We start from the raw sequence: 12,903 nt of genomic DNA on the forward strand, positions 1-12,903 counted from the left end.
GAAGAATGCCATCATTGGCTTTCGAAGTCGGAGAATGGTCGACGGACACCTTCTCCATTGCACGCCCGATGCGCCCGGCTCTTCTTCGACTCCTGAAGAGGCCGTCCGCCCTCTCCATCCTCGATTCGCTCGCGGCTACCCCGATTGGGATTGAGCATTTGGAGTCCAGATACACGCGTCTGCGGTGCCAGTCGCGATGCGCTCAGGAAGTATCTCTCGATGAGACCGAGGGAAGCTCATCTACAACGAAGCTTGGGACTAAATTGCAGACGCATGGTGAAGGACGGCCCTTTGGCTTTAATGTTTACGAAATCGAACCATCGAACGAGAATCATTCCCCCGGACCTCTGCAGCGCGCGGACTTCTCACACGGAACGGATACTGCGGATCGCTCTAGAAACTGTCTCTGGTTACAAAAAGAGCAGCTGGATTTCGAGTCGGATATTGGACACACGAAAGACATCGGAACACGTCTAGTGGACAACGCGGCGCATCGGCACGACTTCGAGCTTTGGGAGGACCTGTTGCGGTTTCGCCAGCGTCATTATGGTGACAAAGGCACGCAAGATATCTGGGAGGCCCTGACCATTCGTTTGAGTGATGTCAAGCTTCCTGTCACCGGCGACAGGGCAGACTTCTTTTGGCAAAGCTTCGTGGACATGGGGCTGAAACGAGATCTTTTTCTCAAGGATGTCATGGAATATGCGATTGATATCTGGCATAGCGAAGGTGCTTGCTGGAGCCAACTTTATCTAAAAGTCGTGGGTGGTCTTTTTGACCTGGGTTTGAAAAAACAAGCTATGAAGTGGCACAAAAAACTTCAAAGCTGCGGTCTTGCTCGCCCTGATGAAGTGATCCAGGTTCTCCCGGCAGCAATCCGACCAAAAAAACTACTAAGCAGCAGAAAATCGTCGACGAGTGTTCAAAGACCACAAGCCTTCCATAAACTCTCGTCCGTGCGAAAACTGCTCATTTCCATTCCAGGCCATCAGATCTATGGTCGAGCTATACTAACCCTTTTACAACATGGGTTTGGCGAAGATGCCATCACGATGCACGAATATCTGGTGCGAAGCGAAGATCATCCTAACACCTTGGATGAACTACAGCCACTCATGGAATACGCAAAGAAATTCGGATTTCGGGAAGAATTCGAATTACTTCGAGATTACGCCAAAGCTCGGTTCAAAGAAGAATTTGCAGCCGCCGAACGAGGTATGAAACCCACCGAAAGGACTGCTTTGAAAGGTGCAGAAGGCGGTGCTGTCAGAGCAAAACCCTTCAAAGATGACATTGGGGCCCGGCTTTTTGCGACACGGGCCCTTAATTTTGATATGGTCGTTGGCACGATGAAAATGCTTGGCGTATCAGCCATTGGGCCACGAACTGTACGTGAAATGGCCATCCGAGCTCAAAATAGCCAGGATATTCTGGACAAACTCAAAAGGCTCCGGCAATCCGGAATTTCAATCGGAGACACAGTGTTTACGCGCCTGGTCCAAAAATTAGCTGCACAAAATCGTGATATCCTACTTTCCGATCTTCTGAGCAGTGATCAACACCCCGACGTTCTCGAAGATGTTGAATTACAGGAATCCCTACTTGTCTCCTACTACATTGCCCGTGATTCACGCCAATACAACATGTCTTTAGCGGTTTTGGCAGAGCTATATCCCGATGCCCCGGACCTGCTAGACATCCACTTCCGCAAACACATCGCAGCCGGACAATTTGACGCCGCTTCCAAAGTGGCAGATGAACTGGCTTTGCTTGGAAGGCACCTCAACGAAGTCAGTGTGGACTACATGGCAGATAAAGTCCTCACGGCCCGCCGAATGAACTCTCGACCACCGCCTGGGAAACTACTGTCAACCGCAGATGAGGTGATGTTCATTTTCAAGATCTTACAGCGCGTGGTTCCCGCAGGAGGCTATGTCAGTGCGGCATTCTGGGTGGAGCTCTTGAAGCGGCTTGGCATGTCAAACAAATTCGATGAGCTTCGAGAATGTTGCCTGTGGCTGGCCCGTGAATATTCTCCTACAACTCAAACCCGACCAGGCAAACCGTGGGATTCATCCAAACCTGCGGTACCCTTGCCTGTACGAGATGACCGGATGCTCAGACTCATCTTCTCCCTGCCATGCAGCATGCGATCGTCCACTGGGGCTTCATGATCCGTGTGACCCCAAAGAGCGAGTCAAAACTCGCCTACACGGATCCCGCCACAGGGACTAAGCTTGTACCTTGGATCCGGGGCATCCTACTGCTACGAGAGTTGGAACAAGCTGGTCTTGGGCTCCGGAGGTGGGCGATTCGCAATGCGGCTCGGGCTCGGCTGGCGATGCTATTCAGCCGATGGTGTCCTTCTCAGCGACGTATGACCCGTATGCTGCGAAGGAACAATCCTTATAGTCTCCAACGAGTTGCAGCGGATATTCTTCATGCCTGGGGTGATCCCGCTCTATTCCACGGGATGGAAAAGAACAATGCCAAATCACTGGTCAATCCGCGGCGTACCAAATATTCGTTCCGTCGCACTGAGCGAGTGAGATTGCCACGGAAGATGCCGCGGTGATTCTATGTACATAATTATACCCTGTCACATCTCATAGTAACATCAATTCAATCTCGAGGCTGACCTGTATTGGCCACGGCAGAAGCCAACTCGCGTCTATGACAACGAGGGCTGTGCAACGTCAGCGCTTCACAGCCATCCTGGGCATTCGTACTCTACCACGCCTAGGCTTTTGTAATAATTAGGCGATCACAAAGTCAGTTGGCGCAAAATCCAATGAAAAGTCCAGCCGCCAGCCGGGCGGTGCAGATCCACGATCTAAGAATAGTTGAGACGGCAACGCGGCCTGGACCCGCAATGGATCGTCACTCTAAACATTCCATGTCAGGGCCCTTATTACCTTCCCTCCTCCATCTTCATGATCACCATATACCAGCATGAGATTCTCTTTGTTAGCCCTGTTGCCTTTGGCGCTTGCCAACCCTCTCAACAAGCGCTCGACCGCGTGCAACAATTCCCCTGACTTGTGCTCCAAGTCCTACGGCGAGATCACTCACCTCGGCGCCCACGACAGTCCCTTTGTACGCGACTCCAGCACGAGCAACTCTATCGCAGGCGACCAGTATGATCTTCTCTGAGTCTTGTCGCGACCTTTTTTCTGACCCTTCTCCCGCACACAGATACTATGATACCCCCACACAACTGGACGCTGGCGTCCGCATGGTCACAGGCCAAGTACACAAGAGCAACTCGGAATGGCGTCTATGCCACACCAGTTGTGATCTGCTCGATGCAGGTCTTCTGAGTTCCTGGCTGGGCGACATCAAATCCTGGCTCGACAACAACCCTAATGAAGGTTTGTTTACTTCCATACTATGATGCGGAGAGACGACACTAACCAAGACCCCGCAGTCGTCACAGTGCTCCTAGTCAACTCAGACAGCGCATCCGCCTCGGACCTGAACACCGAGTTCGAGACAGCAAACATCACCAATTATGCCTACCAGCCGGACTCCTTGACCTCGGCCCCATCGTCATGGCCAACCCTCGAAACCATGATCAATAACGGCACCCGCCTCGTCGTTTTCGTCGCCTCGCTCACAACCGACGACAGCTACCCATACCTCATGGATGAGTGGAACTTTGTCTGGGAGAACCCTTACGAAGTCACCTCCGCCTCCAACTTCTCCTGCGTCCCCGACCGTCCCTCGTCTGTCTCCGGGGATACTTCAACTGCTCTCTCCTCCAACATGCTCCCCTTGATGAACCACTTCTTGTACTCCTCGGATCTCTCATCCCTAGGCATCGAATATCCGAATGCCAGCTACGTGGCGACCACGAACGCTGCGTCCGGCGGCACCGGTAACCTGGGCAGCACAGCGACGCGGTGCAAGGCCGCCTGGAACGGCCGCCAACCTACGTTCATCCTGGTAGATTTCTTCAATCAGGGTCCTGCCCTCGACACAGTCGACAACCTGAACAACATCACCAATGCCGTCGGCCGTACATCACTCACCACCTCCGCTGGAGGCTCTTCGAGCGGCGGGGCCACAATCAACAACGTTTTCAAGGGTCTAGTCGAGCTTGCCGAAGCTGCGGCCGCTGGATCCACTCCGACCATGGGGAACTGGATCTGGGTCGGTGGAAATTGGGGTAGTGTGCTCGGAGGCGGAATCTCCCTCTAAGCATGGTAACCCGTTACCATGTGAGATGTGTTTTATTGTGCAGCGTTCTTTCGGTTCTCGGACATTCCTTGGGGTCTTTAGTCTCGCGTGTGGGTAAGACCTCGCCTGGTATATAGAGCATTGGATCTGGATTTGGACCTGGACAGGGATGTCGGTTCTTGGGTACATTGGCGGTGGACGGCCCCAAAGGGAAAGCCTGGCGTTATGAAAGATTTTGATTTTTGGTTTCGAAGCTGGAATGACTGGAATGACCCTGTACTTTGTACTAGAGAAATGGAATATAATATCGAGTGGATACATCTCTTCTCCGTGCCAAGGTGACGATTCGATTGCGCTAGACACAGGATGGAGTTCTCCTACAGAGGCTCCTTACCCAGCAACTGCCGCACCTTGTTTACCTTGTCCTCCGCAGTCTGCGCCTTATCGGTCCTGCACGGGCCCAGCCCAGTTGTCAGTATAGTCCTAGTCTGTAATCTGTGATACTGGATCTTGAATTTGCGGGAATTTGGAAAAAGCCACGGTCGGTTGATAGCTCACCTCGACCCAACGCGAATATCGGTCTGAATCCGCACGATCCCCTGCTGGTGGAGGAGGGTGTGTGCCTGTCCGATGACCTGGTGTACTCTGTCCCAGGAGCCTTCTGTTGGTGACACAAATGACACGCGATTAGCTCTTCAGTATCCGACGAAGCGCGTTTGAGGCCACAAAAACGTGGGTGGTAAGATAGGACGTAGAGTGATGTGTGTGGCGCAGCATCCGTCGTCCCCAGTACTTGGCATGTACCTCGAGGTACATAGATGGAGAACAGACGGAATTGAACGGTAGAGATCACGTACCCAGTGTCGTCCCTGCAGAATGCATGGTGTACTTGACACCCGATTGCTCGATCAGCCTCTGGACGTCGGCGATTTGGGCCGAGACTGAGGCCGAGGCTGTGCCGATCTGAGGTCTGTGAGTTCGTGAAGATGACTAGGGTAGATGCGTGCTTACTGGGATCAGACAAAAGTCCGCGGTGCACTTCTCGGGGGTAGGGAGGTCGGTGAATGCCATTGTGTACGATGTTGAAGGTGGGAGAAGCGGGGTGGAGAGATCTGGACGGGAGAACAGTTGCAATGATGAAATGTTACAAAGGTCCATTTACACCAAGGACCCTAGGAATTGACCACAAGAAATACATGTATCTTTTCGCACAGGACTTTCGCACAGGGCTGAACCCAGCACTGATCGGTTACTTGATCAACGGTTCCTCCCCCCCCCCCCGACTACCCTGAACTCGCTTCCTTTTTTCCTGAATCTCAAACGTTTCTACCTCTCAACTCTCTGATTGGGAGTGATCGCCTCCAGGGGCAGCGCCACTTCACCCCCACCACTGGGACTAAACCCTGCACGCCATCCGATCCCTCGTCCTTCGGGTCTCGAGCACCTGGGACGTTCAGCGGTCTGGCGGTCTAGCGGTCTGTCGCCGTATTCGCGTCACCGACTCGACTCATCTAATTCATCGGCGCCACGCAGTCTGATACAACCCGGACTTTCCAGCTCACTGACTCGCCCGTCAGGTTTAGCTCCAGCATCGGCACTGCATGCACATCCGATCGGCCCAGTAGCTTGCTACTCGCGTGACCAATAGCCGACTCATCCCAAATCTCCACTACCTCACCCCGGATCCATGGGAACCAGCTCCGCTTAGGTACTCCGAACATCACAAAAACCATGCTCCCGACCTCTCTTTCCCAAGTATCATCCCCTGCGAATGACCAATTCCAGTCTCACTAGAACTCCCGCCGGGAGTTCACCTGTCTACCTCGCCGAGGGGGGCGCAAATATTGTCTATCGCTTCGTCTCTGCACCGGTCAAATCTCTCACGAAGGATCCGAACAGACCATTACCTTCACTTCCGATTGAAAGTCTGGAACAGCGCACTTTACCAGCCTCCTTCCGAGGCAAACTGCTTCGTCTGCGCAAGGAAACCGCCGCAGATCTTTCATACAAAGAAATTGTCCAGAACTTCAACAATATCGTGCGACCGCTTTTCAAGCCCGAAGAGCTAGTTGATCAGGCTCTCATCCGGCTCCCGGATGGATTAATCCAGCGCTGTAATGAACATCTCCACATTGATGAACTAAGCGGCAAGCGGCCGAAGAAGCGACACGGTGGATACCTGTGCCTCGACGAGCCGTTTGGGCTCCTCATTACTGATATGACGACCGCCGATGACCCCAGCGCTACGATGGCTGAATTAAAGCCCAAGTGGCTAACCCAGTCCCCGTCCGCGCCTGGAAATGCCCGGAGGTGTCGCACCTGCGCCTTGAGAGAAATGAAGAACCACGAAGCGCGTAGAATGGGGCAAACTGAACAACGCTCCTTCTGTCCCCTGGATCTGGTATCTGATCATCCTGAAAACGTCCTACGGGCAACAAAGTTCATCAAAGGATGCAAGGATCAACACCGACTCGCCAAAATACTACTCCGCAATCCGATTCTGCAAAAGCTACAGTCTGAGCAAAGGCGTCGAGACGAAGTCGGCCTACTTGGTCCTCCGGCTCTATCTCGGGACATGTCACTTGATATGACACTCCGCGACTGCACAATGTTCATCAAGGTATGTCCCGTGGTCCCCGCCCGAGAATCCCATGTCTAACACATCTATCAGATCCCTCGAGACGAAATATCTCCCGTGGAAATCCGCCTCGGCGACCTGGACATGAAGACAGGCGCCGGAGGGAAATCCAAGTACTGGCGCGATGTAGAGATCAAGTTGATCGGTGGAGGCTGGTATAATGGTAACAGCCAAGAGGCTAGTGACTGTGCGTTACATCGGGCCAATAGCTCAACATGAACCCCTCGGAGGATAATTAACGTTACGACTCGCCTTTCAACGCGTTTTCTTTGTCGGTGGGGGCATGGTGTGCAGTCTTTTGTATAAAAGCCCCAGGGTTTTCTTTTCTGTTCTTACATTCGATGTTTCCACCTATGACACTGTAGAGAGGAGGCATTTATAGCGTGCGTACTGACCGGGAAATCTGATGTTGTTCGCGGGGACATACGGCTTTATTTTATTTTTTTCAAAGAATTTCTGGAATTGTTCAATTTTGGAAATAGGGAAGCCGAAATAGAGATTATCATTAATTCGTATCGAACTGTCAACAGACCTTTCCCCCCACCCCCAGAGTCTTTATTATACAGAAACTTCAGACATGTACCGTCACCAGTCGTGTATCGATCCTGCTGCATATATCATCGTATCCCGAAAATCAGAAAGAACTCACCCATACCAGTGCGCACCATAAATTGTGCCGATACTAGTTGGTCGGAAAAGAAGCAGGCTGTGACCCAGGCTGCCTATACTTGCCAGCGGGCATCATACGAGTCAACTTATCCATTGAACTCGGCTCAGCGCGCAGCTTCAGCGTCTTGCTATCCCGTAGCCCGCCGATCATACCACTGAAGGAAGCTGTAGAGGAGGTAGGTCTTGTGGATGAGCTGAAAGTTGATGCAGTGAAGCTGTATAGTCTCGAACTTGTGGGCGTGGCGAGGCTCGAAGCCACCAGGGAAGAACGTGCCACTGATTAGGTGCTTGGTAATGTGTAGCTGTGTCTCGTCGAGGTCTGAGAGGAGTCTGAGATCATGGAGGAGGGTCTTTGGTTGTGGGAGTCGGGGATCAGTGATTGATTGGGTACGACGCCGTGTTGACCCTGGGCCATGGCCGTGCCGGTGAGTAAGGCGAAGAAGGTGGTCGTGAGAATGGTCTTGAAGTACATGTTGGTTGATGACTTGGGGTGGATTTTGGGATGTGGATAGGAGTGTGGATGTTCAAGCTTTCGGAGGAGCGGGCTTTTTTTTGTATTTAGCTTGCGTTTGGTGATTTACTTGATTTTATAGTTGGTCGCACACCCTTACATGGTAGAGATACATGAATGAGTATAGTCGTAGTTTGAGATTAAATGTCTTATTAATTTTGTCTTAGGCAGTGCAAGGGTTGGTAGTACGAAGATCTGAATGGTTGCATAACCTGTCGGGTAAGATCTTCTGTTTTTTATTAGGCAACCAAAGTCGCTTTGAGCTCCTAATACAGTGTGGTAGAGACAGAGTATTTAACGGAACTTAACATTGGGTCAATGGACTTTAGTAAGCCCAGTCAAGTCGAAGACAGCTGCACATTTGAAGCCACAGCAGTTCTAAAGACAGAGAGTGACTAACGCGAAGGGCATTCAGGGAGTATTTCGGAATGACCTCATTTGTTTTCACGATTGAATCGACAGCCTCAAAATCAAGCTTATCGGCTGCCAGCCCTTCCCGAAAATCAGTAAGGGCTTTTGTATGCGCTGATCCGGCCATTGTCTTCATCACACCACTTGCGCGGTAGGAGTTGGACATGCGTTAACACGCCCGCTAACACAATCTGTTGATGAGATTAATCTGCGTAGTTAGAAGTGGATATAGCTCATGATATGCTTTCTTTGCTATGCCACAATAAGAAAAGACAGAAAGTATAGTACTATTCTCTTCCTTTTGTAAGATTTATTGTATCATTTCTATGGCTGCATACAATGTCCTTAGTGTCCCATCCGGTAGCCTTCAAGAAATGCAGGCGCAGTATAACTTATGCATAAATTTCAATGAAGGGAATCTTACATATTAACAACAACAAAGCTATGCGACATCGTATAGCAAAAAGAGTATACGTGTATCCCAGTCAAAGACTTACAAATTCCGCTGCGTACATATTTTTCTCGACTGTGTCCACCTTGCAAAACTCACATTCATTGGGCAATCCAGCTCTCTAGAGCTCATACGGTCCGTATGCTTCCAACGAAATCTCATGGAACGCTTCTTGCTCTCGGATCCGTGACATCTGGAAGACGGCACTTCCAAGCTATTCCAAGAGGGCGTGGCATCGAAATCAGGCTGACTTGACTCTCTTCATCGACGGCCTGGGGGTCGAAGTAGGGGACATGCGAGCGCTTTGAATTGGGACTGAGCTGGGGATCGAGATAGGTGTCGCCACAATTCGCCTTTCCCACGACTTCGAGGGCTGGTTCGGTCTCCAGTGGTGACTATAGCCATCTGAGGGCATAGCCGAAGACGCAGCAGTTGATGACGTAGGCTGAATGCCAGGAATGATGCTTCCAACTTCAGAGAGAAGCTCGACGTTGCGTTTCTGGCGACGAGGGGCCCACGTCGGGCTGGGTTGAGCAATGTGCGAGAAGCTGCTCGAGGAGCTTGCCGGGGTAGCTGTCGGGGTAGAAGAGCCTACGAGGACCAGACTTTCCAAGTTTTCGAGAAGTGTAAGGCTTCGTGCGCGAAGTCCATTCGGAGCATTCCTTTTGGGAAGGTTCAGAGAGCCGACGTTGAGCTTGGGAGCGCCGCCGTCACTAACATCCTCCGCGGCGACCGTACCACTCAACAAAGCGACGACAGAGGTGAAAAGAATGTTTTTGAACAGCATTATTATGAATATAGCTTCAGCGTAGTAATGGTTCTTTTGAAATGTTCTTGATAAAACGGTATCGGTTGATGGTGAATGGCGCTGGAAGAGGCATATACGGTCACAATGTGAGTTATGCTAGTTCAAGAGGAGCCCCTCAGGAGGGTCACAGAGCTTTATAGCATGTCTAGGATATACTAGATAGTGACTTGCGTGACAGACCTTTCACAATGCCGAGTCATGGCTGTCGGTTTTTTTTCGAGAACGTGAAATTGGCAATGCTTATCACGTCCACTATAGTTACACGGCGCATGCATGATTGACCCTGCAAAAAGCACATATTGCTGTTCATGTTCTGCGAGAATAATCTATTGGCCAATTTATTGACTGTAGCCTGCATATCGGCAGATACAGTAAACAACTGACATCAACAACAGCTGCTATGTCCCTACAGGACACGGGAAACCTGGCTCAACTGTTCCTCAAACATAGGCCGTTGCTTGAATAGCTCCATCAATGGTAGGAATAATTTGCGACCACCAGAAGAACTCAGTTGAGCTTCGCGATCAGCCTTGAGCTCGTCCCAAGAGACCCATTCCCACCCGGTGCACTTTTCAGGTTCGAGATTCTAATTGGCGCTTAGCTATGCACAAGAAAGGGGAACTCAAAAGCAAATAAGAAAAAAAAATGTATGATGCACTAACCTGAGGCTGCGCTGCCTCGTGCGCAGTCCCAGCCATGAAGATGGTGATGTAATGCTTGTTCTCCTTTTCGAAGACGCTATTCACGGCGGTTAAGAATTGCAGGTTTTGGATCTGCAGACCCGTTTCCTCGAGCAGTTCGCGTGCGGCGCAAGTCTCGAAAGATTCACCAAATTCAAGATGTCCACCGGGGAGAGCCCATGTGCCTGCGAGTGTCAGAATATTGAGATTGTGTACATTGCCTGGAATTATGGGACTGTGCTCCAGTATGAGGGTGAACAGCTTGTGCTGCAGTGGCTGACTCACCGGCTCCGTGGCTTCCCTTTCGCTCTCCGAGGAGGAACTTGCCCTCGGAATTCAAGACAAAAACACCGACTCCCACCTTTGGGTCCATGGTGAATCAGATACCAAGCTAGTTGTTGGATGAACAAGATGCGTCAATATTGCGCTGCAAGGGCTTTCGTGGGGCAGAGCGGGGTCTGGCGATCGGCAATAAAAGCTGGAACGAGACGATCTAAATACCACCCTTGATTCACCGTACCTGAACAACTACTCATGATCGGCATTTGGAGGCTGAGGCTGAAGGTGACTCGTCACATTTTCATGTCAACTTTTTGCCTGGGGCAGTGTCTAATCACTGCCTCATCACCTTGGGGAACCCATAGCCCCGGAATGACTCAATGTCCATGGGGCTTATGGCTGTGCTGATGGCGAGAGAAGTCTATACAGGATACTCAAACTGAAGACCAGACCTTTTTAATATCACATCGTACATACTGATAGGTCTTCCCCCACGCCCATAGCCTCTTTCACCTGTGCCAAGTACGCATTGGCCGATTCAACAGCATTCATGGCAGCACTAGACTGGCCAGCCATATCCAAAGCGTAGCGCGCGTGTTTAGAAGCAATATTACTGTAAAAAGAGGCTCTCTCTACGCTCATGGTAAGCAACTGAGCGTATACCGTATGAATAGGCGACGTAGGAAATCGGTGTGGTTTCAAAACACGAATCAGCTGGATTGATCAGCAAGCTCATCAGACACATGGTTCTGCTCCAAACCACTGTGGAGTCTGGCCATGATAGTTGTCTGAAGACGTGATTGTCCTTTAAAGGCCTTGTGATAGGCTTCGCCGATGAAACAGGTCCCAACTGGACATCACGAATAGAAGATGAATAAGACCATCCACAGACAGAACGTTCATTTGACCTGTCTATGTACATGTCGACGCGCTGTTAAGATAATCTGGGTACATTTCAATGACTGAGACCTTGAGACTGTCCGCTGATGAGTTAGCAAGATATTACTTCTGGCTTCGTTTCTGAGGATGTTAGGACAGGCGCGACTGGCCTCATGTAGACAGTGTAGGTGATGGACTTTTTGTGTGACGATTCTTTGAACATTGTGATCATTGCAAGAACCTGTCGGGCTTAGGCTTAGGCTATTAATTCATGCTCATTTAGATCCAAAATACCAATCCGACAAGATGACTGCAATCGCCGCTACCTACCATCTAAAGTTAGCATACCACAGCCCGAGAGAAACCGAAGTATTAGATTGGAGACCCACTAGTGAAACATCCACGCCAGGCATCACGATCAAATCCAAGGCTGGCCGATGACCTCCTCGCGATGATTTCCTCAAATTCAATTTTTCATTGTGCTGGACACTCTCGCGCACCTCCGCGATTCTCCGATCATCATCGACAATATCAAAGAAGCTCAGCACAACTCCATGTTTCGTGACGCTAAGGGTAAGCTCCTTATCTTCCGCGCGTTTCGTTTCACTAGCAGCCATATTCTGGAAGGTAAAGTTCATGACACTTCCATTCCAAGAGAACTGAGGAGCAGCCTTTGCCACTTTTACGTCCCCGCCCCGGGCAAGGTAATATACCAACGAGAGGCGAACGTAGCCAGCGCGGACGTATGAAGCTCGAAAAATGGTAGGCCAGAAGAATCGCGAAACTCGCGACACGGGCGATCGCCGAATTTTCGTCCAGTTACGGTGAATACGGATGCACCATCTTCGTCGGTGATTCTGTAAGACACTGCAGAGCGTGCATCACCCTGTGGCTTCAGGACTAAAGATCGTTTGGTCGTTGCGATCTGCTCATTTCGAAAGGCGATCTCGCGCTCTGGAGACCTTAATGATTTGCGAGGAGTGGGGCGGAAGTTATGCGACATGCGCGCGTCGGAGTAGGAAGTATAAGACATGGTGAAGTGATCATGCACTCGTGATGTGTTGCCTCAAGTAGGCGGAAGCGGAGGTTTTAAAGGTACCAGGGTCATTAAATGGCGCATTAGTTGAGAGAAGCTGGTGCGTCACTGCGCCCCGATGACTTGAGATACAAGGGAAGCCGTTCGACCCGCGCCCGAGTCTAATTGGTACTGGTGGTGCAACGGTGCACGCAGAAATAGACTGGTTTGGGTTTAGTTCTTGTTATGACTGGGCTACGGGCAACAGCTGAAGTGGGGTCTGATTTAGGAGAAATGGCGCAACCTGAACCAGTTGACTTTCTGAAAGCCTCGTCAGACCCATGACTGCGACTAGGCTGGGTTGTATTCGTTGTGAAAGTTTT

The 12,903-nt window shown here is 50.8% G+C and overlaps 9 protein-coding genes across 9 annotated transcripts; 3 read left to right on the forward strand and 6 right to left on the reverse strand.

The window, feature by feature from the left end:
• Positions 1 to 5: 5 nt before the first annotated feature.
• Positions 6 to 2,174, forward strand: N7477_009372 (uncharacterized protein; the record flags this gene model as incomplete). The annotated part of the gene is made up of 1 exon (XM_056971033.1): positions 6 to 2,174. One exon carries the CDS (start codon positions 6 to 8, stop codon positions 2,172 to 2,174), a length of 2,169 nt encoding a protein of 722 aa, XP_056818012.1.
• Positions 2,175 to 3,393: 1,219 nt separating this feature from the next.
• N7477_009373 (uncharacterized protein) lies at positions 3,394 to 4,200 on the forward strand (the record flags this gene model as incomplete). The annotated part of the gene is made up of 1 exon (XM_056971034.1): positions 3,394 to 4,200. One exon carries the CDS (start codon positions 3,394 to 3,396, stop codon positions 4,198 to 4,200), a length of 807 nt encoding a protein of 268 aa, XP_056818013.1.
• A 356-nt stretch (positions 4,201 to 4,556) lies between these two features.
• On the reverse strand, positions 4,557 to 5,250 carry N7477_009374 (thiamine-binding protein; the record flags this gene model as incomplete). Its single annotated transcript, XM_056971035.1, has 4 exons — positions 4,557 to 4,629; positions 4,738 to 4,840; positions 5,037 to 5,142; positions 5,191 to 5,250. The coding sequence occupies 4 exons, from the start codon at positions 5,248 to 5,250 to the stop codon at positions 4,557 to 4,559; spliced, it is 342 nt and encodes a 113-aa protein (XP_056818014.1).
• Positions 5,251 to 5,950: 700 nt separating this feature from the next.
• On the forward strand, positions 5,951 to 7,036 carry N7477_009375 (inositol-pentakisphosphate 2-kinase; the record flags this gene model as incomplete). The annotated part of the gene is made up of 2 exons (XM_056971036.1): positions 5,951 to 6,799; positions 6,851 to 7,036. 2 exons carry the CDS (start codon positions 5,951 to 5,953, stop codon positions 7,034 to 7,036), a joined length of 1,035 nt encoding a protein of 344 aa, XP_056818015.1.
• Positions 7,037 to 7,614: 578 nt separating this feature from the next.
• Positions 7,615 to 7,958, reverse strand: N7477_009376 (uncharacterized protein; the record flags this gene model as incomplete). Its single annotated transcript, XM_056971037.1, has 2 exons — positions 7,615 to 7,805; positions 7,892 to 7,958. 2 exons carry the CDS (start codon positions 7,956 to 7,958, stop codon positions 7,615 to 7,617), a joined length of 258 nt encoding a protein of 85 aa, XP_056818016.1.
• A 1,142-nt stretch (positions 7,959 to 9,100) lies between these two features.
• N7477_009377 (uncharacterized protein) lies at positions 9,101 to 9,646 on the reverse strand (the record flags this gene model as incomplete). The annotated part of the gene is made up of 1 exon (XM_056971038.1): positions 9,101 to 9,646. One exon carries the CDS (start codon positions 9,644 to 9,646, stop codon positions 9,101 to 9,103), a length of 546 nt encoding a protein of 181 aa, XP_056818017.1.
• Positions 9,647 to 10,073: 427 nt separating this feature from the next.
• N7477_009378 (nucleotide triphosphate diphosphatase NUDT15) lies at positions 10,074 to 10,720 on the reverse strand (the record flags this gene model as incomplete). The annotated part of the gene is made up of 3 exons (XM_056971039.1): positions 10,074 to 10,253; positions 10,330 to 10,532; positions 10,633 to 10,720. The coding sequence occupies 3 exons, from the start codon at positions 10,718 to 10,720 to the stop codon at positions 10,074 to 10,076; spliced, it is 471 nt and encodes a 156-aa protein (XP_056818018.1).
• Positions 10,721 to 10,960: 240 nt separating this feature from the next.
• N7477_009379 (uncharacterized protein) lies at positions 10,961 to 11,202 on the reverse strand (the record flags this gene model as incomplete). The annotated part of the gene is made up of 2 exons (XM_056971040.1): positions 10,961 to 11,047; positions 11,104 to 11,202. The coding sequence occupies 2 exons, from the start codon at positions 11,200 to 11,202 to the stop codon at positions 10,961 to 10,963; spliced, it is 186 nt and encodes a 61-aa protein (XP_056818019.1).
• Positions 11,203 to 11,780: 578 nt separating this feature from the next.
• Positions 11,781 to 12,538, reverse strand: N7477_009380 (uncharacterized protein; the record flags this gene model as incomplete). Its single annotated transcript, XM_056971041.1, has 3 exons — positions 11,781 to 11,831; positions 11,895 to 12,256; positions 12,346 to 12,538. The coding sequence occupies 3 exons, from the start codon at positions 12,536 to 12,538 to the stop codon at positions 11,781 to 11,783; spliced, it is 606 nt and encodes a 201-aa protein (XP_056818020.1).
• Between the last annotated feature and the right edge of the window lie 365 nt (positions 12,539 to 12,903).

Source organism: Penicillium maclennaniae, assembly GCF_028827695.1.
Source record: "Penicillium maclennaniae strain IBT 15551 chromosome Unknown utg000008l:1.0-3552695.0:1.0-3555053.0, whole genome shotgun sequence".
NCBI lineage: Eukaryota > Fungi > Ascomycota > Eurotiomycetes > Eurotiales > Aspergillaceae > Penicillium > Penicillium maclennaniae.